Raw genomic sequence first — 24675 nt, 5'->3', positions numbered from 1 at the left:
GGCCCCTCCTGTGAAAAAGTGCAACGTCTACAAGTAAGGAAAATAACCTCTTCACATAGTTGGCTTGAAACCATAGGTGCTGAAACCCTGTGTGGCTGAGTCAACAAAACAGGGCCTGCTCCGTGACGTTCCATAAATCTCTCCTGAAGAGTGTGGGCTCCGGCGTCAACTTCTCCCCCGGAGACCGCATCTCCGGCCCTTCGCGGCCAGGAAGGTCAGAGCCTTGGGACCTGGTCCCACCGGCCCCTCCTCTCGCGTCTGCGGTCCCCTCCTGGGCTGCGCACGCGACTCCCACCAGAACACTGACTCAGAGAGGCCTGAGGCAGGAGCCACGCGATTTCTTCCGCCTCTGGAATTTCATGTTGTGATTTAGGAGAGGTTGTTTTTCACAGCACGGTTTGTTATTTTGGGTTATCATTCAGCATTTCATTCATTTTTTGATAAGAGGCTAGGTGGGCGTGCGGTATTTGAAGGGGTTTCAGGATAATTGCAGGCGACACCACGCTCGTGTTTTCCTTAGTGTTCTTGGCCTGGTGGGCCGGTTCCTTTCACAGTGGAGCGTAAATCAGTCCCTCTCACTTTCCAGGCAGCTAACCTTTTACTGATTCCCCCCCACCTCCCCGCCCCCCCCCCCCCCCCCCCGAGAAAATCCAGTGCTTGATAGTCTGAGGGTTGAGTGTAGCGTTTTCCAAGATGAGTCAAGGGGACAGGCATTCTTGTCTCAGCCTCTGTGGTCTCATCCCCACCGTTTGGCATTTACTCAACAATGGGTGGCCCGGGATCTGAAATGGAACAGAATTCTGTGGCTGGAGGGTGCATAGCCGGGATTCCAGAGGTGCATGGGTTCCTGGACTCAGTCCTCTTTATGTGTCCTTTAAATGGAGACGCCAGGCTCTGCTATGAAGAGGGAGCTGGGGGTCGGGAGTGGGGGAGGGGAAGGGGGAGAAAGGCTGCTGTTGAGGCCTCGCTCTCGGGACTCTACGGTGAAGGCGAGTCACAGCCCCAAGGGTGAGAGGGCTGTGCGAGGGATCCTGGGTTCTAGACTCAGCACAGGGACACTGCACTTGAGCCTGGGGCCCTCAGGGAAAGTTCCAGGAATGGAAGAAGTCCAGGGTTGAGGATAGGTTAAGATCTCAGGACTAGTTCTCCCTTCTTGCTATGTCTTCCAGGACTTTTCTGACCTCTCTGTAGCCCGGCATGGAGCCAACACACGCCCAGTACCAGACAGTGGGAGAGAGTGTGTCCACGAAGGCCCCTGACCTCCTCTGTATCCCCTCTGGGACCCTCACCTCAGGGGTCACTCAGGATGCCACGTTAGGTCCGAGACTCTAGGAGCACCATCCTCTCCCAGGACACTGCCCTCCGTCTCGTCAGCCTCCCACTTCCTTTTCTCTCATGTCAGCAGCCCTCGGTCAGGATGGCCTGAGCAGCTGCCCTTAATTAGCAACTGTGCCTCCCCTGGGAGGAGGGCTTCTGGTTCTTTCTCCAGGAATACTGCATCCTTCATCAAGGCATCTTCCCTGTGCACATTTCTTTCTTTAAAAAAAATTTTTTTTTTAACATTTATTTTTGAGAGGTAGAGAGAGATAGAGCAGGAGCAGGGCAGGGTCAGAGAGAGGAGACACAGAATCCGAAGCAGGCTCCAGGCTCTGAGCTGTCAGCACAGAGCCTGACACGGGGCTCGAACCTCACGAACTGTGAGATCATGCCTGAGCTGAAGTCAGACGCTTAACTGACTGAGCCACCCAGGCGCCCCACCCGGTGCACATTTCTGTGGCTCTTCTCGGTACTTCTGTGTGTGGTTTTCTGTAAGACTGGGTTTTTTTTTCTTGCGCTTATTTTTCACATGGACCTCATGATAGTTCATTTTGTACATGAACTTGACTAGGCTGCATTGCCCAGTTTCTACACTAGTAGACTAGTTTCTACACTAGTGTAGATGTTATTGCTTCTCAGCCTTTCGGCTAAGATCAAGTGTAGTGTAGATGTTGCTGCAAAGGCATTTTTTAGATGAGATTAACATTTGCAATTGGTTGACTTTAAGTACAGCAGATGACCCCCCCCCCGCCGTAACATGGGTGGGCCTCACCCAAGCAGTTGAAGGTCTTAAAAGCAGAAACTGAGATTTCCTGAAGAAAGGATTCTGCCTCCAGGCTGTAACATAGAAATCCTGCCCGTGTTTCCAGCCTCCTGGCCTGACCTATTGATTTGGACTCAAGATTATACCATTACTCCTACTTGAGTTTCTAGTCTGCCTGCCTACCCTGCAAATTTCACACTTACCAGGTCCCCATGTTCGTGTGAGCCAATTCCTTAAAATAAATCTCTGTCTATATATATCTAGACCTATCTATATATAGACATATATACACACATATATAGATAGGTAGATCTAGATGGAGACAGATCTAGATATCTGGATATGGATGTAGATATAGATGTAGATGTAGGTCTATTATTGGTTCCATTCTCTGTAGATCCCTGAATGCCACTGACCTGCCCTGACCACTGCCTGCTCCCCACCGCCCCCATCACCATGAGGCTCCCCTGCACTTTCTGCAAAGAGTCCATGCTGTGACTGGCTCATGGATACCTCCTGACCGGGGTTACCCAGGGTCTCGGCTTTTCTGTCTGTTCCTTTCTTCAGCAGTTCCTCTTCTGGAAAGCAGCAACCAGAAAGGCCAGCCCAAGGACCTGAAACTCGAATCTGCTAATGTTTATGTTTGTTGGCCATTTTTTGTTTAAAAAAGAAGAAAGTAACGAAGAAGAAAAGGAAAAAAAGTGATAAGGGAGAAAAAGTTCCCAGGACAAAAGGATAAACTCTGGGCTAAAATCAGGACGGGGGATTAGCCGAGGATTTAGGTGTCCGTGCTCTCCTTTGCTCCTAATTACCACGGGTAACTGAGAAGCATGGGGGCAGGGGCCAGGCGCAGCAGACAGAGCGGGTCTCCGTGCTTACCCTGTCTTGGCGGGACGCGAGGAACCCGAGGAACCCTGCCCTGGGCCTGCAGACAGAGTTTAGGTTTGTCTGGCTCAGCTCTGTCTTTCCCTCTCCCTGTCCTGTCCCCCTCCCGGCCACTCCCTCCCTGCTTCAGGCCTGCTTTGCTGTGGTGTTAGTATACGTGGTGACAGAGAGGGCTGTGTGTTTTCTGGTGACAAGGGCCAGACCGTGTCCTCATTTCTTCCACGGGATACCGCTCTGTTGTATTTCTTCTCTCAGGCAGTCAGAGGCTTGTAAGTGAGGCTCAGAGCACCCATTGCTGGGTGGGGACCTGGCCTCTCCTCTGTAGCTTCTGGGGGGTAGGATTGTGGGGGTGGGGCACGTGAGTGTGTGAGAATGTGTCATGTATGTCCCCTGGACGGCCCTGACTGCTCCTCTGTGCTGCCTATTACACCTTTCAGGTGTCTGCCAATGGACCTGGCCCTTCTCCTCACCATCAGGCCAGACCTTCTGATGTTGTCATCCTTCCCTGAATTTCATCAAGCAGAGACAGAATGTTCTAGAGCAGTGGGTGTTTCCTTCTGGGGAGCTCCCTCTCTGCACCGAGGATCAGGAAGAGACCCTTGAAGTAGACCCTTTGTCTTACAGTACTGCAAGGTGACTTCTTGGTACCCGGGAAGACTGACGAGTTGTGAATTTTAAGGTTCATTTGGGAGGTGACCGAAAAGGGCAGAGGGTACCAGTGGCCCTACGGATGGGGCTGGCTTCTGGGTCCTCAGGTACAGAATGAGTTTATGCCCCCTTGGTACCTACTGATTCGTATACACATGACCTCTAGAAAAAGCACAGAAGGACTGATTGATTGATCTATCAGTGACTGATCGACTGAAGGGTGAGATGTACTTAGAAACCTACAGATCTAGATGTTCCAGCAACAGATACAGGAATGTTTCTGTGGATCGGCTGCGTGGCTCCTTGACTGGCTCTGTCTTAACGCACTCCTGGACTCATCCGGCTGGAGGGCCCCTGGGGCGGGAGCGGCAGACATGACCAAGGTCACACATCAGGCCTGTTGGTGCTGGCTATGGCCCGAGCCCCTCCGGTTTTCTTCCACATGCTTTTCATCTTCCAGTGGGCTGGACTAGCTTCCTTACATGGTGGCCTCAGGGCAGCTTCCAGGAAGGTGACAGTTGAAACTGCAAGGCCCCTTAAGGCCTAGGACTGGAAGTCACACACTGTCACCCCTGCCCTGTTCCGTTGGTCAAAGCAAATCAGTCAGCGTGGAGGGGTCTGCACAGGGGCATGGATACAGGGAGGTGCGATTCACTGGAACCATTTTCTAACTCTCTGCCACACCAAGGAAACGAAAAATATGGGTTAGAATAAAAATCAGATTAGCGTGTGGCAGTGAGAGACGGTATTGAAGAAGGGTGGAGAACATAGCCCCAGAGCAGCCTCCCTGGGCTGGATCCCAGCTCCGCCACTTCCTGGTTGTGTGACCTTAAGGGAACCATGCAGCCAGCCTGTGTTCCTGCGTCCTTCTCTGCCCACTGAGGGTAATAGTGACACCTGTCTTGAGGCTTGTGATGAGTTTGAAGGGCGATAATACAAGTCAAGTGCCCAGTACCAAGCCTGGCCCATGGTAAACACTCAGATAGATTGTGAGCTAATAGTATTCATTTTGCTGCTCTGTAATAGCAGGTGCGTGATGAATTTGGCGGTAAGTTTTCAGTTCCAGAGCAAAGAGGCCAAAATCCTTGGGTACAAGATGTGCAGTATGTTTAGGCTGAGAACAATCAGAGGTTCAGAAAAGGCTGTGCTGTGTTAATGTGGTTTTACACACCTAGCTTTGAATGCAGCACATTCAGGGTAGTGTGCAAAGCGACTGGCCTGGAAGAACTTCACACTGAAAATAAATGTATTTTTCTCCCAGAGCAACCGGTTAGAGGCCAGCAACCTCTGTATAAAATTTAGCAAGACACAGGCTTGACTGTCTGAAGCCCTTCACTGGGGTCCCAGCCCACTTCCCTCTGGCCGAGTGCCCTTGGGAAAATGTACAAATCCCTCCAAAGCTCAGCATCTTTGTCTGCAAACTGGGCATAAAATAAGGGTGCCCACCTCACACCAAAGGAGATCAGGCAAGCAGGGCCCTTTGTCTGTCACCTGGCACGTACTACGCAATGAATATTTGCTTTGACTGTTAGGATAAAGATGGTTTTAAGGGAGATTTTCTCTCTGTTGGAAGATAGATTCTCTGGGTACTCTTCACAAACAGCTATTTTGTTAAAAACCTCTCCAGTCTCTTTCTTTGAGGGGCACCTGGAATTCTCAGGGCCTGTCATAAAGTAATAAGCAAACAAGCAATAAGCCCTACATTCAGCCTTCTCTCTAATTCCATGCTAGCCCCCATTTTTCCAAATTAGCAGGCTTTATCACTTGTATGGTTTTTATTCTCCACACCACTCGGTGCAGCCTCTATGGGGGCTGGTTGGAAACATTTCAGAGCAGCCTTCAAGGGCTTTGGGAAGTCTGCCGACAGCCCCCAAACCACGGGCTCCCCACCTTCCTAGATGGCTTCTCTCCACATTTCTGCAGTTGCAGGCTCCCCGACAGTGTGAAGTCAGGTTATCATTCGCTCTGCCCCTGGAAAAGCTGTCCCCCCCACCCCCACCACTCTCCTCTCCCTTTCCGTTTGATTTATGGCTTTAGAATGTTGGCCCGGAGGATCTTAATTTAAAGCCTCTGTCAGAGGTTGTTACACGAACGTGGTGCCAGTGAAAAGCTGCTTTCCTCTGGTTTTTGCTTCTCTGTCGCCTTTCCCGTGCGTGGCATGAAATATGAGGTCGGGAAATAAGGTAACCAGATTGGGGTCGGGGGAGGTATTGAGAAACTCTTGTGTAATCCCTGAAAGAGACCATGGCTCCATCCCAGCCAGGGGCCGAAGTCAAGATTCTGGGTCTTCAAGCCAGCTTTATGCCTACGATAAACCAGTCAGTTTATGTCTCTTACTTAAGCTGCCTCTAGAGGCTGGCCTGGTGGTAGTTCTAATCAGGTTTAGAATCCCTCGTCTAAAGTCTGTCAACTGTTTTAAGCTTCTGTTCCTCCAGCCAAGAAGATCCTGTTTAGTTTATTTTTTGTGTTTATATTATGGAAACAGTAGTATTCTTTTCATTTTCCAAATTCAGAGTTATATTTTAATAGTGAATGTGCTCTGCCTAGCTGCCTCCTGACCCTTAGATATTTTTATGCCCCTAAGGAAACATCCGCCTCTCCCTGCAATGAGACTCACTGGGCCATTGCTTTTCAACCTTTCTGCTAGGAGTGAAACAAAGAATCTTTTCCGCTGCTGTGTGACTTTTCTCTAAGACCCCGTTGGGCTGCTTTGCGTCTCTGGGCACACCTGCTTTGTTTAAGCATCTGTGCTGCTCATTTGTGGATCGTTAACAGAGCCATTCATTCAGGGGCTTGGCTCCTTTAGACTGGAGTTGCTGTTATTTTGACCATTTGTGCTGTTCAATGAGCAGCATGAATCTCTAAGTTGCTGATACCAACTTCCTGTCTCTAAGAATGGTATCTTAAAATTTTTTTTAATGTTTATTTTTTATTTGAGAGGCAGAGAGTACCTGTGCACACGAGTGAGGGAGGGGCAGAGAGAGGGAATCCCAGGCAGGCTCCATGCCATCAGTGTGGAGCCTGACACGGGCCTTGAACCTGAGAACTGTGAGATTATGACCTGAGCTGATATCGAGAGTTGGTCACCTGAGCAGCTGAGCCGTTCAGGCACCCCTCTCAGAAGGGTGTTTTGATATGATATTTTTATAACACCCTGTGAAAATTCCGTGGAACGCTTAAGACCATTCCTGTCATCTTCAAGAGGAAACTTGTAGAATCGTGTTCATGAAAGAAATAATAAAGTCAACAAATAGGCCAAAGGAGATAATAGTATAGGTTTATGATGTGATCTCTTTTATTGTAAAAAAAAAAAAGCCCCCAAACAACCAAATAGATGTGTTGCTATGTACTTTCAGACTTTCAGGTTGGATGTGCAAAAGAAAAGGTCTAGGAAAGGTAGTGTTTAGCTTTGGTGGGATTATGCGTTTTTCAAAAAAATTTTTAATACCAAGAAAAGAAACCCAATGCTATTTCTTTTTAATATCAAAAGACAAAAGAAAACACAGCAGCAACAACAGAACAGGAAAGGGAAATCGAGCAGGTAGACCGTTGGATGGAATTTTCAGGCCAGTGGCCTTGGGGGGGCCTCGGCCCCCACTGGGCCAGGCCTGCGAAGGGGCACCAGGTTTGGCTGTGCGGATGCCCTCTGTGTTGGTGCCCGAGGCTGCGGAGCACAGACGCTTCCTGTGCGCATTTCTCTCTGCCACTGGACGAGCAGTGTTGTGTCATCGGTCAGGCCTGTCAAGCCTCCTTTGCCCGGCCCTGCTGGAGCCCGGGAAGGAGTGGGGATGGGCCCTGCCTCTGCCCCTCTTGGGCGCTGAGCATCGCTCCCCCGAGGCTGGCGGCCGTGGCTCTGTCCTGCTGCGTCTGGGCTGGGGGAGCGTCTTCCTGCGTCAGCTTGTCAGCTCGCACGGGTCAGGCTCCTGCACCTCCGCCTCCACGGGGCCAGGAGACATCAGCAGCAGCCACTCTGAAAACAGTCGGGAAATTCCAAACCGCTCTTCGGATGAGGAGCAGCCTTGCTGACCCGGGCTGGCTTGTCGTGTGGTGGAGCCCACTGGGTGTGAATGCTAACAAGCGCTGGCAGTGCAGAGGCTGCAGGCGGGTTCTGGGCCTCCGCCCCCCACCACCCCCCTCCCCAAGCTGCAGACCCGGTGTGGGAGCTGCAGCTCTCCGTGGCGATGCACCAGCCATCAGTTCCTTGGGGACAGGCTGGACCGTTGTTCGGAAAGCAGCGATGATAAGACACGGGAGGGAGAGTGCCCACAAGCTGCATCTTCTCTTGCAGAGAAGGTCCATTCGTGTGACCAGGAGAGGCAGAGCGCCCTGGAAGAGGCCAGGCAGAATCCCCGTGAGGGCATTGTCATCCCTGAGTGCGCCCCCGGGGGGCTCTACAAGCCAGTGCAATGTCACCAGTCCACTGGCTACTGCTGGTGTGTGCTGGTGGACACAGGGCGCCCACTGCCCGGGACCTCCACACGGTAAGCCCGTTCTGCTCCCCACCCCTCCACCCCCCACCCCAAGCCCGTCCTGTCCCTTCGGTGGACCGAGGGGTAGGAGAACCAGCTTCCTGTTAGGCTAGCCTCATGTTTCCCTGTGTTACTGGCCTGGCATGGTGGGAATCAAGGCACCAGGAGAACATTTGGCTCATGAGCAGATTCGGTTCTGGTCGAAAGACCTGGGTCCTGGATTCTGGTCACAATTCTATCCCCTCTTAGCTAGGTGACCTTGGAAAAGTAGGTCACCTCTCTGAACTTCAGTTCACTGGCCAGTAGGCAATTGCCCTCCTGAGTCACTAGGTTCTCTGGATCCCAAGGATCCTGGGTGCAGACCTCAGGTGACACCGCTCTGCTGGAGCAGTTACGATGACACGCCTGAACATGCCTCTGTGGGAACACGGGTGCTGGGATTTCCGGGCAGCTGCTGGCCCCGGGAGTTCTAGGCTTAGTGACCACGGGGTGGCTGTCCAGGTCCCAGCCCTTCCTCACGCCCGATGTTTCTCTCTTCCCAGCTACGTGATGCCCAGTTGCGAGAGCGACGCCAGGGCCAAGAGTGCAGAGGTGGACGATCCCTTCAAGGACAGGGAGCTGCCAGGTGGGAGATAAGGCTGCCCCTTGCCGGTCCCCTCTCCTCTTCCTGTGCTTCTACCTCCCATGGTGCCGAAGCAGCTCCCTCCTCTGGCTCTGCTTCCCCTTCTGTGGGACAGAGAGTGGGGTGCCAGGCGGGGCATCACAGGGACCCTGGGATCTGCCTTCAACTCTCACTTTACCTTTCAGGCTGTCCGGAAGGGAAGAAAATGGAATTTATCACCAGCCTCCTGGATGCCCTCACCACGGACATGGTGCAGGCCATTAACTCGGCAGCGCCCACTGGAGGTGGGAGGTGAGAATGTGAGCAGGACGCAGGCCCCACCGGGGATGTGGGTCCCTGACTTTCTGGATGCTTCAGGAGGCTGGGAGAGTGGGTAGGGGTTGATAGGGCAATGGCTGATCTTACCGTCTGCCAAGAGCCTTCCCACCCTCTCCCCTCCCTGTTCTTTGGGAACTGCTTTTCTCTACCTTTTAGTTACCTGATTACAGGCAAGTTTAGGGTGTCTGGAGATTTCCAGCCCCTTAGCCTCAGGAGTGAATGCACTGGGGTGACAGTCCCGAATAGCAAGAAGGAGGAAGGGCATGTAACGGGGGCAGGGAGGGCAGGGAGGGAGTACACAACACTTGGTGATTTTTCTTCTCTTCTGAGAAGGCAGGAATCATGTGCCTATTTGGCTTCCGGAGAAGCCCGAGGGGTGTGGGCAGTGGGACTGGACATTGCCATATCCAAATCCAACTTAGTTCAGGAGCTGAGGTGCTGGCTGAGGCAGTCCTGACATGAGGCTGAAATGCACCCCCCCCCACCCCCACCCAGTGGCCAGCATCCTAGACCTCGCTAATTGGGCCCATTTGGTCAGTGGTTGGAGCACGCACGCACGAATGTGCCCATCCACCCATCCACCCATTTAGCACCTGTTGAATGTGCACAGCACACCAGGCTCTGGCCTAGGGACTAGGAATCCAGGGATGTGAGGCACATTCATGTCTTCAAAGTATGCAGCTTAGAGGGGATACTAGGCTGTAACGGACCCTTGCAGATTGTGTGGTAAGTTCTCCGTCAAGGTGGGAGAACAGAGAAGGGTTCACTAACTCAGTCTGGAGGAATCAAAAAGGCTTCCTGGAGGAGGTGAGAGCCAAGCTGAGTTTTGAAAGACAAGTAGGACTCAGCCAGTGAAAGAAGGAAAACCACCCCAGGAGAATGGAAAGAACACTATGGCTCCAAGAAGCTTCGCATCCATAGCCCAGTGTGGCTGGGCTGGGGCGGGTGGGGTGAGGAGGAGAGGAGAGGAGAGCCACACCGGTTGAGACAGAAGAGACAGCCAGGGACCAGGAAACCAGAGGGGAGGACAGCAGGGGTGCATGGGGGGGGGTGCATAGGGGGGTTGTTGGGCTCCTACAGCAGTGGAGCTTGGCAGGGATGGACACCTGAGCTCCAAGGCCTAGTTCCTGCCCATCTGCCCAGAGACAGAGCTGTCATCAGCAAGGCCAGGAGCACCACCCTGGTGGCAGTTCCAGGCCCTAGGCCTGGGGAGAGGTCCTGGCGCAGCCGCCTTGCTGGCGATCAGCAGGAGCACAGGCTGTGTGTGTAGCTAAGGAGCCAGCACTGCAAGCTCAGTGATGCTGCATCCCGTGGCAGATGAGGCTGGCTGTCTGGAAAACCTGGTTTTAGGTCCCTTCCAAGTGAGCACAGAGGCTGCCTCCCTGTTGCCGCTCTTGGAACGTGCTGGTCTGGCGCGTTTCCTCTCAGCAGCCCCACGGGAGCTCAGGCTGGTGTCTGGGTTTGCACACCCTGTGGGCAGCATCAGGCCTCCCCTAGGGGAGCGCAGCACCGAGTCTGAGAAGGTGGAGACGGGGTCCGATAGGCTGGCAGATGGGGACAGCTTGGAGGCAGCCGCCGGTGTTCAGCGACGGGGCATCTAAAATAGAGAGGACTGTACCCGTTTCTCCAAGAAGAGAAGCATACTTATTGCCTTTGTTATTCATGCTTGGAATATGAAAAAATGCCTGTTGTTTCATGCAAAAATGGGGATGAGATATTTATTAGAAGAAAATGGAGGGGTCCTGGGTGACTCAGTCGGTTAAGTGTCCTGGCTTCAGCGCAGGTCATGATCTCGTGCTTTGTGAGTTTGAGCTCGCGTTGGGCTCTGTGCTGACATCTCGGAGCCTGGAGCCTGCTTCGGATTCTGTGTCTCCCCCTCTCTCTGCCCCTCCCCTGCTCGCACTCTGTGTCTCTGTCTCTCAAAAATAAATAAACATTAAAAAGAAGAAGAAGAAAATGGAAAAAGTAAATGGGAGGGACATGGGCTTAAAACTTCCAGTCCAGGGGCGCATGGGTGGCTCAGTCGGTTAAGTGTCCAACTTCAGCCCAGGTCATGATCTCACAGTCTGCGAGTTGGAGCCCAGTGTCAGGTTCTGAGCTGTCAGCACAGAGCCCAACGTGAGCTGTTTCGGATTCTGTGTCTCCCTCTCTGCCCCTCCTCTACTTACACTCTCTCTCTCTCTCTCTCTCTCTCTCTCAGAAATAAATAAACATTAAAAAAAAATTAAAAACCAACAAAACTTCCAGGTCTGGGTGCTTTCCACCCACAGCTGCCCGGGGCTGCTGGCTCTGACCAGCCACTTAGGCGGCCCATCTGGTGCTTTGTCTGCACTCCTGAGAAGATAAGACTTCAAGTTTGTTCCACTTGCTTCCTCGGGAGCCCAGCCCTTGAGCATGGCCTGGCTCGGCCCTAGGCAGATTGAAGGTGCCTGGAAACTACCAGACCTGGTTGGGTCCTGGGCCAGTGGGTGAGGGGCCCCCGGAGGCCGAGGGCACAGGTAGGGTCCCTCCCCTGGCCAGGGGGCATGAGGGCTGATGCCTCGCCCTCAAATCACAGGCTGCCAGCATCTTTACAGAAAATAAAACCCAAGAAGTTAAAATGTTTTTAATACCAACGTGACCTTAGGGAAGAGATTTTTCTTTTTTCTTTTTAAAACCCCTCTCTTTTAGGTGTAACTTAGAGCTGGGAGAAGATTAAAAACGTATTCTTTCCTAAACATATTTTTCACGTTAAGCTCATACGAATGCCCAAACTGTGTTTGCTGTTGACGGGAATGAGTAATGCATTTGGTAACTGTCACCTAGAGTCTGGACGTGTAATCAGAAGACACGTCGTATGAACCAAGAAATAGTTTAGAAATCCAGGAAGAGGGTTGGGGACGGGGTGGGGGGTGGGCAGGGGTTGAGGAACGCAGGAAGAAAGAGAGGGAAGCACTTGCACGGGGAGGCCACGACCAGGGGCACCAGGCTCTCCAGGATTTGAGCTGTAGCTCTCCCCTGACCTGGCCCCACAGGAGGGTCTCGCTGGCCGTGTCCTCTCTCCGTCACTGCGCTCCAGCTGCTGGTCCTCAGTCCCTCAAACGGGCCTTGAAGAACCCTCCCGGGCCCTGCCTGCCCCAGGACCTCCATGCCAGCCGCTGCGGCAGTCTGGAACAGGAGGCCCCAGCCTCCGGTGACCGGCCCTGATGGTCCATTTAAATGTCACCTTCTTAGCAACCAACCAATCTAAAGGGGCGGCCAGTCGCCATCTACCACCACACTTCTTTTTAATTTCTCAGCCGGGCACTTACACTAGCTGGTATTTTGCTGCTTTGTTTATTTATTGTCTGGCTCTCTCCATTTAATGAAAATTTAAGTTCTATGGAGAAGGAGCAGTATCTTCCTCCCTGCTGTGCTCCTAGAACTCAGAATAATCCTTGGCACATAGGAGAGGTGCGATAAATATTTGCTGAGTGAATAAACAGCGAGAGGGATGGGTAGATAGATGGATAGATCCCTATGTGATACAGAGGAACACATCTTGATAAGGCCTCTTTATCCTGGCACACATCAGAGGTGACAGCAGAGGCTTCACAAACTACTGAAAGACCGTGAGGCCAAATCCAGCCATCAGATTCACCATGGTCCTTCTTTGTCCCTACACCACCCTGGATGGGCCCGAGAGACTTGGGGCAACATATGGAGAGACCCTGGACAGGCACTCTTCTATGATGAAAGAGCAAAGGCACAGGGCAGCTGGAGGCCGGAGAGCACAGCTAGAGTAGGGCCGTTGAAGAAAATTCGGGAATCCAGGCTTCTTGGGTTTTGGCCTCTGCTCTGAATTCAAGCAGAATTGGGATTGTAGACACAGAAGACTGAAATCAGGGAAGGCACATCTGATCGCTCCTACATCCTCTCAGCGTCTAGCAATTCAAAGCTGGACATCAGTGGGGCCAGTAGGGACAAAGAAGTCATGTCTTCCCCCCCCAACCTAGATACCCGTCAGGCCTAGAGATTATGGCTTCGCACAAACTCTTACATTTCCATTTTTCCCTGGTATAAGCTCTGGGTTGGGTTCTGGGGATATACGGGCACAAAGGCATGGTCCCTAAACTGGAGGGGTTTCCAATCTGTTCAAGAGAAGAGGTATATATCACAAGATTGCACTATGAAATAAGTGGAGTAATAGAGGCAGAGAGCGCTAAAGGGCTTCAGGGGCAGGAGGGCATGTGGGGGAAGGCTTTATATACGAAATGATACTTCATCTGAGTGGCATCTTCAAAGGACAAATGCCCCAACCCAGATAGACCAGGGCAAAGAGGACCCTGGGGCCATGAGGCTGGGCCTGTGCAAGTTGTATGCCTTAAATCTGGGAGGCAGGCAGAAGGGGAGGCTGTAGATTTGGGCAGAGACCAGATCACACCAGGCCTTGTAATCCACACCAAGGGCAGGACGATTAGATGAGCTTTTCTTTTTTTTTTTTTAACATTTATTTATTTTTGAGAGAGAAAGAGAGAGAGAGGGGGGTGGGGGGAAGGACAGAGAGAGAGAGAGGGAGACACAGAATCAGAAGCAGGCTCCAGGCTCTGAACTGTCAGCACAGAGCCCGACGCAGGGCTCGAACTCCTGAACTATGAGATCATGAGCCAAGCCAAAGTTGGACATTTAACCGACTGAGCCACCCAGGCGCTCCATGAGCATTTTTTTTTACTTTTTTAATTTATTTATAGGAAAGAGAGAGAGAGACAGCGTGAGTGGGGGAGGGTCAGAGAGAGAGGGAGTCACAGACTCTGAAACAGGCTCCAGGCTCTGGGCTGGCAGTCAGCACAGAGCCCGACGCGGGGCTCGAACCCACGAACCACGAGATCATGACCTAAGCGAAAGTCGGATGCTTAACCGACTAAGCCACCCAGGCGCCCCTCCATGAGCATTTTTGAAGACTCATCCTGAAGGCTGTAGGGAAGCCGGATGGGAAGAGAGCAAGACGGACTGGGAGGGTTCCAGCCATCATCAGAGCGATAGGTGAAGAGGAGCCGCGCTACAGCTATGGGGGAAGGGATGGTTTTCTGAAGCTTTCTCAGTGAAAGTAATCAGATTTGAAGACTTATTAGTTATAGGACATGGCAGGGAGAGAGATGTCTGCTTCCTTTTCTGGGCTTCCAGCCTCATTTGAGGGGCTGGGAAGGGGGTAAGTGGTGCTGCCCAAATCTAAGAATAGGCAAAGTAGGATGGGGTGTCCATAGCAACATCTGTACATGGGAGGGGCAGCCTGCAAGTATCATTCGAGGATAGCAGTTCTCAATGAAGGTTTCCAGGATGATTGAGTTATCCTCATGGTCCTTCTTACCAGGGCTCTAGGAGCTGAGCTCCTCCTTAGGTAGCCGTCCTGTGGCCCCCGTTAGCATTTATCAGACCCAAAGGAAGAGTTCTGTGATCCCAGCTGGCAGAGTCTTCTCAAGTAGGGGAGCCCTCTCCTTTCTCCGTCTTGCCCCAGAGAAAGTCAGCTTTCCGGAGAGGTGGGATGGGCTGCGTGAGCTGTCTGGCCCCTCATGCGGTCCTCCACGGAGAGACCATCTGTATGTACCGTGGCTTCCTCCTTCCTGCCCCACGCGGTTACTCGTCGATGGCCTTGTAAGGCAAAGCCTGGCTGGAATATGGCTGACTCGGCGTTTCCCAGCCCCACCCCCCCGCACAGCTGGCAGGGCTTGGGCGCCGCTCCAGATGGGGCACAGTTGGTCTGCTGGGCTTGGCTCGTGCTTCCAGGCCGTCCCGCCTCACCTTCTTTAAAACTGCTTGGGACAGCAGAACAAGGCCCAAGATCCTGGCCAAAGCAAGTTTTCTTGTGGCAAACGGGCTGGCTTTCCCACTGTGCATTGCAGCCAAGGCCTGGCTGGGTGAGGCTGCGGAAGCAGAACTGAGAGTGTGGCAGAAGCAGGGCAGCACCTGTCACCTCTTAACTTGGGCGAACACGCAGTGTGGCCCTAGCGTCTTTCCTCAGCCCCGGAGGCCAGAGTCAACAGGACAGCCACCAAAACAGCCCAGAGACAGAGCTGACACCAGTCTTTGGATTTGTTTTTCCCAAATCCAGAATTCAGTATCATTTGGGTGTGACTTGCCACACCATCTCCAAGGACTCTTGGAAAACTCTACACACCCAGTGAGCCCTTTTAGTAGAGTGGAACCTCACCTGTAGGGAGGCCCATGGCATGGACCAGCGCTGTTAGGTGATTTAAGGGACCATTGCAGCCTCTGATGTAGGGTTCCCAGCCCTTGCCTGATGAGCAGATTTGAATTCCAACAGTGCCGATCTCCAGCAGGGGTGTGTGTACACATGTGAGAGAAAGGTTGGAGGTCGGATGCCAGTGGAAGGAAGTCTAGATCTGGGAGTGCGGGTTCCCAGTGTTTTAAAGGATACTTCTAGAAGGCCGCAGGAGCTGGAAGGATCAGTGGGGTATGGCTTTGAGGGCAGGGGTAAATTTTGGGGCGTCTCACTGTGGTGGAAAGGGCTCTAATGAAACTGCTCGAGAGATTCCTGGAAACTCTGGGGGAGGTCTTTTGCCCCCCCCGCCCCCCATCAGGCGCTCCCCTGGGAAAATCTCAGCTTCTCCTTAACCAGCTGAGGCCTCTCAGCTCTTTTGCACATGCATGCCCACTGCTGGTGTGACTAAGCCCAGACGCCTGGTACAGCTCAGTGCTAACTCGATCTTGTATGAAGTATGGCGGGGACTGGAGGTTGTGGCAACCTCAGAAACCCGATCTTCAGAGTTTTAAACTGAATGCCTTCAGTAGTTTTCTATTATGTTTTGTTGGAAATGTGGAAGCTATCCCTAAACCCCTCCAGCTACCGTCCCTTTTCTCACCCCATCTTCTTCCAGAAGGCTCATGGTTAAACTGTGTTCTGGGCCCACGGCTGGAGTCTCCTTCCCTATAGATCAAGGGGTTCTTTATCTGAGTCCATGAGCTTGGATGAGGTTTATCGAGTCCATTAAACCCTGAAAGTCAGCACAGCGCTACGTGCATGTGTACTTTTCCAGAGAAGACTATAGCTTTGTTTAGGTTCTCAGAAGCGTCTGTGAGCCCTCAAGGCTAAGAAATTCTCGCTTTAAATGTACTTAGAGCTTGGCCTGCGCTAAGTATTGGGTTCCAAAGTAGGACCCTAGTGCTGCCAGAGTCACGGATAGAGCTGGGCTCTGTTGTTAGGAATGGAGGTGGGATGGTGGGTTTCTGGAAGTCAAAGGAATTCCGAAGCAAGGAGCCCTCCATGAGCTGGGGAGGAAGGGGCAAGAGGCAGGACCCCGGCAGGCTGAGGATGCGGCAGAGCCAGAAGCACTGCTTGGGGGGTGGGGGAGGGGGAGGGTCTCAGAGGACTTCTCCCGGGAGAAGCAAGTATCTCGGAACCTCCAGGGCCGGGTCAGGCCAGCGGTTGTGGCTGTGAGACCCTGCTGGGAGTGAGGAGCGCGGGACCACGTGGACAACAGAGACAGGGCAGGGAGGGAGAGTCAGAAGAAAAGAAGGAAGAGGGAGCCACGCCAGATGATGGTCACTCTGCAGGGGAGGAATCTCCCAGAGGTTGTAAAGCGGGGGGAAGAGCTGCTTCTCGCTCCGGTCCCGCACAGAGGACGGCGTGGGAGCCCCATCGGTGGAGAACCGGACAGGCTGGAGCCCCAGCAACACGTGTCGGAGGCAGTGGGCCTCTCCTGGCAGGGTGGCTGGGCGGGATGACCTCATCCCGGCTCAGCGACTGAGGCTTTATTATTCCAGCCTCTAGGCAGACATGACGCTATGCTGAGCCTAAAGGTTAAAGAAAGATCTGCCTTTGCCGCCATGGGGCTCCTATGGCCTCTGGTGGGAGGGGCCCAGAGGGAGAGCCCCCAGTGGGAATAGCTAGAGTTCCTCCCTCGGGGCTCCTCCGGGCTGTCCTCTGCAGCCCAGGCCCTCGCTCACATTCAGGGAAACACAGGGAGGCAGGGTGCTCAGAGAGGGAGCTGGCCACCCTCCCTCCTGCGCCACGAACATCTCAATAGAGAATTTTCTGCGGCTCACCTGGTATACCCTGCAGGCTTGGGAGTGAATGTTATGGGTAAAATAGAGGGAGCTCTGAAACACCAAAATACCATGTATGGGCAGAAACAAAAATCTGAGCTCTGCAATGAATAATTCCATGACTGTTTCAAAGACCTTCTGAGCCTGCTTTCCACGGCAGATGAGGCAGATTCCCAAAGAATCAGGGGTGCATGGTGCCTCACACCTTCCCCAGGTTCTCCCTGCACGAAACCCATCGGGATGACATCCTGCTGGCAGACCCACTAATTGTACTTTCTTGGAATCAGCCCAGAGTGCCCAGGGGGGCCTGCCCGAGACTGCAATCCACTTAATTAGGAATGGGCATGTAGCAGGGATGCTTGGCTTTTTTTGGTAATGAAACTTCTTTTTCCCTCAACATTGAGGTCACCTGGGGATGGGAAAGGGTGTTTGCTGGCTCGTTCGTAAAGGTGGAGTCAGAGATGGTCCCCTACCTTCTGGAAAACTCGGCAAACCTAAGTGAACCCCAAGGTGTTGGCAAGTGCCATGAATATTTTTCTTGCCAGATAGTTTCTACTTGCCAGATACAGTCTACTATGCATACATGGGCTGTGTTAGACGTGGTCCTTACTGTGCACCTTGACACCAGGAAGCCTAAGGTTGCTATAGTGTGGCACTTCTAAGCAAGCCCTGGGGTTCTAGTTTACATGTGGTTTGCTAGGTCCATCCCAGACCTCCAGACCTAAAATCTCTGCGTGGAGAGACCCACCCCTAGTATGTCTGGGACTTGCCAGTTTTAGACTTGCTCTGTTTGTGTCCATCACAATCGTCTTCTTCTCTCAATTCCTACTGCACTTGATGCCTGACAGTGATGGGCCATGGGAACTTCCCACTGAATGGTCACTGGCTGATTTCAATGTATTTGGCTCGGTCTTAACAAGACATTGAGCAGTTTGAGGCTGGGGGCAATGAGTCCCAGTACCTGCCCTGGGGTTGGGTGTGTGTGCATGCTCAGATCACTCTTTCCCATAGTCACGTTCATTGAGTGTACACGTTCATGTGTGAACCGCAGCTGGTCTGGCAATGAACCCTAGGCCAGGAGGACAACATGGATCCCAGCTGTGGTTTACTCGGGTGAATTAAATCCATTCACTGTATCTTGAGCACCCATCTTGTCCAAGAACATTCCTGGCTATGGTAGAGGGTGAGGCAGGTTTGTGTAAGAAGGGTGGCCTACTTGGGGATCCCTGAGACACAAATTATCCAGTCTCGAGAGTCTAGCTGGAGAGGATGGCTTGATTCTGCTACAGACTGAGTGGGGCTGGGAGGTCTTTGGCTCGGAAGAGCCTTTGCTACCTGGCTGCCGGTGGCTCAGCACATGCACCCCGGCATCTGACCATGTGGGAGAGATGTACAGTGGGGCCGGTTGCTCCTGCAGGATCCTGACTGGTGCTCTCCGGGGTGGGGGTGGGGGGTATCTGCCTGTGGCCCAGGTTTTCAGAACCAGATCCCAGCCATACCCTGGAGGAGCGAGTGGTGCACTGGTACTTCAGCCAGTTGGACAGCAACAGCAGCAATGACATTAACAAGCGGGAGATGAAGCCCTTCAAGCGTTACGTGAAGAAGAAAGCCAAGCCCAAGAAGTGTGCCCGGCGTTTCACCGACTACTGTGACCTGAACAAGGACAAGGTCATCTCACTGCCTGAGCTGAAGGGCTGCCTGGGTGTTAGCAAAGAAGGTGAGTGCTCACTCCGGTGCTCCTGACCTTCCAGTGCTTGCCTCACCCAGGCATTGGGACCGTGGGCTCCCTCAGTAGACGAGATCCCAGAAACTCATTTATTCAGCTGCTTATGAAGAGTGTGTTACGCTTTATGCTAGATGCCTGGTACAGTTGATGGATAAGGTCCCTGTCCTTCCACAGTCTGCCAAGGACGTGGATCTTTAAGTATTTATGTATACTGTGGTAAGTGCTATGAGAGTGTATTAGGATAGGCCAGGCTGCAGTGACAAGTAGACCCACACATGTAATGGCTCAACACAGGAGAAATTTGTTCATCTTGCCCATGTAATAGTTCAGCATGATTCCAGGTCATCGTGTGTGTGTGTGTGTGTGTGTGGGTGTGTGTGTGTGTGTGTGCGCGCACGCACGCGCGCACAAGGGGAGAAATACAATGGAGATTGTTCTGTGCAGTCACTCTGAGATCTGTCTTGGCTAAGAATGACTCTGCCATCTTTATTAGGTGGCTTCCAAGGTCACCCTGGAGGTCATTTCCATTCTAAGTCGACCAGAGGGAGCAAAGCATGGAGGAGTGCATATGGGGGTGGGGTGGGGTGGGGTTTATGCTCCAGTCCAGGAAGTGACACACATTACCTCTCATAGTTCCTAGTGGCTGGAACTACCTGATCCCAGCCAATAGTAAAGAAGGCTGGGAGCCCAGGAAGAGGAGGAGAACATGGATTCTGGTGGAAAGCTAATAATCTCTGTATGATAGAGCAAGTGCAGAGTGTTGTAGGAACATATGTAGGGACACTTAAATTAGCTTAGGGGCAGACAGCCTCGGAGAACTTTGTGAAGGAAGCAACGTCTAAACCAGCCATGGGTCACGGGCTCAATCTAGTCTATGGCCTATTTTTGCATGGCTTGTGAGCCAAGGATGGTTTTTATATTTCTCAAAGGATGTAATTTTCCAAGAAGAAGAATAAATGATAGATTGTACATGGACTGCAGAGCCTAAAATATCTGCTACCTAGTCCTCCACAGATATGCTTGCCAGCCCCTGATCTAAACTGATATCTGAGGAATGGGTAGGAGATGGCCTCGGCAAGGGGTCAGCAGAAGGAGGAGTGTTCTGAGCTACAGCTTACAGTGACCATGTAGAGGTGAGGGACAGTTTCAGAGGAACTGAAAGATGTTGGTGGGACTGAAATGCGTACTTAAAGGTGGCAGGAGCTGGGGGGTGACAGAAGGTAAGAGGGGGTCTCAACTTCATAAGGACAGTGGAGAGCTATTGAAGGGGTTCAGTCTGAGAAAGGATAGGATTGGGTTTTGCTTCAAAAGTGCATCCTGGCTGCATTGTGGGAAATGGCTAGCACGTGGGCAAGGCAAAGTCCCCACGGGACACTGTGGCAGGAGGTGACAGAGGCTTGAGTCAATGAAAGCACAGTGTGAGTGGCTTTGAGAAGGCTAGAGCCACAGTTCTGGGGACCGAGTGGATATAGGGATGGAGGTTGCTTTGGGCAACTGGAGGGTGGGTCTGTTCACTGAGCTGGGCAACATGGAAGAAAGAACAGAGCAGGTGTAGGGGGCTGGGGAAGACAGCCAGTATGGATAGGACATGTCAAGTTGGATGCATCCGAAGGATGAGTGTTTCTCTAGTGCGGGCGAAGGGTCAGGGTTGAAGATGCCAATCTGGGTGACACCAGTTTATTTGAAATGGAAGCTTTGAAAAAAGCTGAGATTTCCCAGGGAGAAAACATAAGGGCTTTACCTGGTTCATAACTCTCAGCGAACACGAAGGATAGCACAGGAAGTGGATGAATTACTGCCAGGTACCTGTCTCAGCAACCTGCCCCCTTACCCCTCCCCCCTCCTCCACCCCCCCGCCCCGCCCACCCAGAGCTTGGTTCTGGCCCTGACTCTGAGGCATGCGACCCTGGGCAAGTGAGCTCCTGGCACTGGGTGCTCCTGTCTGATTGAGGGTGCCTCTTGTGTTCCCATAATACCCTGGGTCCCCAGGACACAGTGCAATGTCCTGACTCAAACCCTGCCTCTGCCACAGACTAGCTCCTTCACCAAATACAAATCATGCAACCACTCTGGCTTTTAGTGTCTTCATCTGTAAAATGGGAACAACCATGATATCTACCTCATGGGACTGTTGTACTGACTCAGTGGGACAGGGAGTGAAAACATTTATCCCAGTGCCCGAAACAGTGAAGGAACTGAATCCAAGTTCAGCATTACTGTTCTTAAGACTGTTGGCTCAGTCAGCAGCACTTCTCACACTGTACTGCAGCTGGCTTTTCTGACTCCCTTGCGGAGCCCTGGATTTTGTCACGTCGGTTCTACCCCTCGGCATGGTGCATGGCGCCATCAGATCCTTGTTGGGCGAGTGAATGGATGGATGAGGGGCTTGCCTGTGGTGACATCACTCTCTGTCACCCGTGCAGTTTGTGCCCATTTTTCAGAGCATAGGCAGAGGACCAGTATTGGAAAGAGACCACCCAGGGTTAGTGTAGACCCGAGGCCCACCCAGGAACATGTAAGGACCGGGAAGGGATGGACCCACAGGGGTCTGTAATGACTCTGCCCTCAGTCCCCTCTGGTCTACGCAGCACATAGATGCCAAGGGGAGGCCGAGTGTGGTGACCTCTTGGCTGCAGAGCAGAGAGGGGCTTCCTGGCTTTTCTCTGAGGCCTTGCCAGGCTCTGGTGTCTGCCGGTCCTGGCTCAGACACAGCGCCTGAGGGGAGCACCCAGGAACCCTGTCACCTGGATTGTGATATTTAGGGAGCACCGCTCTTCCTCGAGCCAGACTCAGCTGAGGACAGGCTTTAATTTCAAGGTACCCTCACAGTTTTGCCCAGGGAGGCCCCCAGATTGCAGCCCCATCCTTCCACGCCCAACACTTTCGACGCCCCCCTCCTGAGCTCCTCACCCCGGAAGTGGGACGGGGAGAGGCCTGAGGGCTCTGGGGCCACCGCTGACCCCTGAACGCACCGCCTGGCTGAAAGTTTGGCTGTGGTACATGTGTGTGTGTGTGTCTGTGTGTGTGTCGTGCATAGGCATGTCCGTGAGTGTCCCTGCGAGCATGTTTGTGTGTGTGTGTGTGTGTGTGTGCATGTGTCTGTGGGCGCATCTGAGTGTGTGCGTCTGAGGTCTGTGCATGTGCATGCAGGTGTGCATGTCTGTACGTGTGTGTGCATGTGTCTGTGTGTGCATCTGAGTGTGCGCGTATGAGGTCTGTGCATGTGCATGCAGGTGTGCATGTCTGTACGTGTGTGTGTGTGTGTGTGTGTGTGTGTGTCTGCGAACGTATGTAAGTACGTGTCTGTGCGTGTGCGCCCTCCACCCATTTTGCAGGAGTCTAGACCAGGAGTCTAGACGAGCCTAGAGAGGAATAGCACATTGCTTGAGGTCAGAGGGCACATGGGAGGTAGCATCATGGCTGGCCCTTGGACCCAGCCTCAGGGATCCCAGGCCAGAGTGCTGCCCCCTCCATGAGAAGGACCCCAGAGTGTTTGAAGTGGTCCCTTGTGTGCGCAAGCCAGTCTTGCTTGCCTGAGGAAGGCCAAGGGAGACAAGACCAGTGTTGAGTCCGGAAACGTAGGGGCGCAGGTCCAGCTGGGGGTGACGGGAGCAGGAGTAGAGGCTGCGGGGGCAGGGTGCCACCAGCAGACTCAGCGTGGGGGAGACCCTTTGCTTCCAAGCAGGCAGTGCCTGTGGGAGAAGGGAGCAGTAGTGAGAGGCATAGGGGAGGTGGGACGGGAGGCGGGATCAGAGCAGAGGCTCTGAGGGCAGACTGACCTGGCTTTTATCCGAGCCCTGCCACTTGCTTGCTCCGTAATCTCTGAGCCTGTTTCCTCGTCTGCCAAATGGAGATGATAAGCTCTACCTCATAGATTGGGAGTGAAGATTTAACACGATGGTGCACGTGAGGAACTTAGCCCAGTGACTTGGTTCGTGGCGCACACACAAAAGAAATCGGTAGTAGTGAAGACAGCGTCCCTGGGTCACTCTGCTCTGGAGGGTGGCAGAAAAGTCACTTGGGCAGAAGGTATGTGGAGAATGAGCCCCTGCGTGGGTCATCTGGTGTCATGTGGTGCCCTCTGGTGGGCCGAGAGAGGCTTGCAGTCCAGGTGGGGGGCTTCCCCGGAGGGGGGGGCTTGGGGGAGTGCAGGCAGCTTTAGGCGCAGCTTTGGGTCTGAGGGACCGCATTTCCCCAGTTTAGAAAACATCTTCATCAGGATTATTGTTGCTGCCCTGTGAGGCCGGCAGAGTGGAGACTAGTTCCCTCAGATGTGAAAAAAGTCCCAGCCCTCCCTTGGAGTTGCCCAACGGTGCCGCCTGCCCTGGGCTCTGGCTTTTTCTCTCCCCTGCCCTCCTCGGTGGTTAACAGCATGGTTCTGGGAGAAGGTAGCCAGGTCCCAGTTTGCTTCACCGCCTAAATGCTGGGTCACCTCCAAGCCTCGGTTCCACCATCATAAAATGCAGACGATGTGGTCATTTCATAACAATCATAGAAAACTGCCCCGAGGAGCGAGTGATGGGATTGAGAGTCGTGCCGGAAGCCTCCACAAGCCAGGGCTGGATGCTGGGGGAGCTCGGCAGGCAGCTCGTCTCCAGGGCCCTCTTTCTCTGTGTGGATCTTTCTGCTCACGCTGAGGGAAGCCGCTGCGGGGCCTGGCGGATGAGTGATGGGACTTAGAGCAGGTGGGATCTTGTCACCACCCTCCCACCTGCCCTGGGCCCGCCACTCCCTCTCCCGGCTGGTTTCCTCATCTGTGAAATCGGACAGACCAGCATCTACCCCAACCCCCTCTCCCGCCCCCCCCCTACCCCCCGCCAGGTTGTGTCGCTTTCTCAGAGCTTAGGAATGTTAGCATAACTGCCGGGGGGGGGGGGGGGGGGCATTGAGCTGTGGGGGCCCATGACCAGACGGGTGGGCGTGGATCCCCTCAGCATTTCATGCTCTTCAAAGCCCTGTCTCCACTTCATGAATTCAGTCAGCCCTCAAGGCAATCCTGTCGGAGGCAGAGCAGAGGCAGCCCAGCCGTGGCCCCGAATCCCATTCTGTAGACCGACCCAGTGGGGTTAAGGTCCAGGCACAAAGTCACGTGGCCTCCAGGGGTCACGCAGAGCTGGCCCAGCTCTTGGTGCCCCCGCCTCCCAGCTCCCACTCCTCCTCGAGGAGACCTGGGCCCTGCAGAAGCCTCCAAGACCCATCAGCACCCTATGGGGCAGAGTGGGCGTTAGCAGAGGGAGACGTGGGCCTTGGCTGAGTCACTCAATTGTTTGCAAGCCTCAGTTTCCAGATGATGAGGCCGGACCAGATAGATGGTCACCACCAAGATTCCCTCAACTCTCGTGTTCTGTGACTTGGAGAACCAGGACCCAAGAAGGTTGTGCAAATGTCCATGTGCACCAAAGCCCTTCTCAGCTAATAGTTGAGAGGATTTCCGAGAAGTACCCCCACGAGGGCCTGGCCTTATGGAAAAGGGACTCTGTTTAAAGGTGCTGGACAGCGGCGGGTTCACCCAGGCCGAAGAAGGCCACCAACACCCACAGAACGGGAAGCACGGCCACACGACCTCTGGTTTTTCTCGGGTCCCTTCTTCATTCAGGGGGTTGGAGGAGACAGGCACTCAGGCACACAGGTTCTCGGGGCCATGGCCACTTGAGTGTCATAGGTTTCTCTTTGTTGCAGGTGGTAGTGTTGGCAGCTTCCCCCAGGGAAAATGAGCAGGTCCAAACTGATGCAGTAAGTTGTCTTCTTTTTGGGGTCCTCACCACGGGCCCCCTAAATGCAGCATTCGTAGTATGGCAGGAGCGGAGGAATTGGCCACGTAACTTCAGCTCCCATTTTCAATTTCTTTTCCCCTCTGAGAACACGAAGAGAAAGATTGGTTAGCACGACAAGGGTCCTGCTGTCC

The 24675-nt window shown here is 53.3% G+C and overlaps 1 protein-coding gene across 1 annotated transcript in view; it reads left to right on the top strand.

Moving 5' to 3' along the window:
* Nucleotides 1-24675, top strand: part of LOC120225148 (SPARC-related modular calcium-binding protein 1) — a gene marked incomplete at its 5' end in the record, with an annotated part of 81752 nt that overhangs the window by 54671 nt on the left and 2406 nt on the right. Inside the window, 5 exons of the mRNA XM_039223379.1 lie at nucleotides 7902-8094; nucleotides 8625-8707; nucleotides 8890-8995; nucleotides 18517-18761; nucleotides 24450-24503. Coding sequence (XP_039079310.1) covers nucleotides 7902-8094; nucleotides 8625-8707; nucleotides 8890-8995; nucleotides 18517-18761; nucleotides 24450-24484 — 662 coding nt within the window. The remainder of the gene's footprint in view (nucleotides 1-7901; nucleotides 8095-8624; nucleotides 8708-8889; nucleotides 8996-18516; nucleotides 18762-24449; nucleotides 24504-24675) is intronic.

This window comes from Hyaena hyaena, unplaced genomic scaffold (assembly GCF_003009895.1).
Source record: "Hyaena hyaena isolate Hyena2069 unplaced genomic scaffold, ASM300989v1 scaffold_1346, whole genome shotgun sequence".
NCBI classification, from domain to species: domain Eukaryota; kingdom Metazoa; phylum Chordata; class Mammalia; order Carnivora; family Hyaenidae; genus Hyaena; species Hyaena hyaena.
Note: the sequence above shows the minus strand (reverse complement) of the source record. Positions and strands in the feature narration are given on the sequence as shown.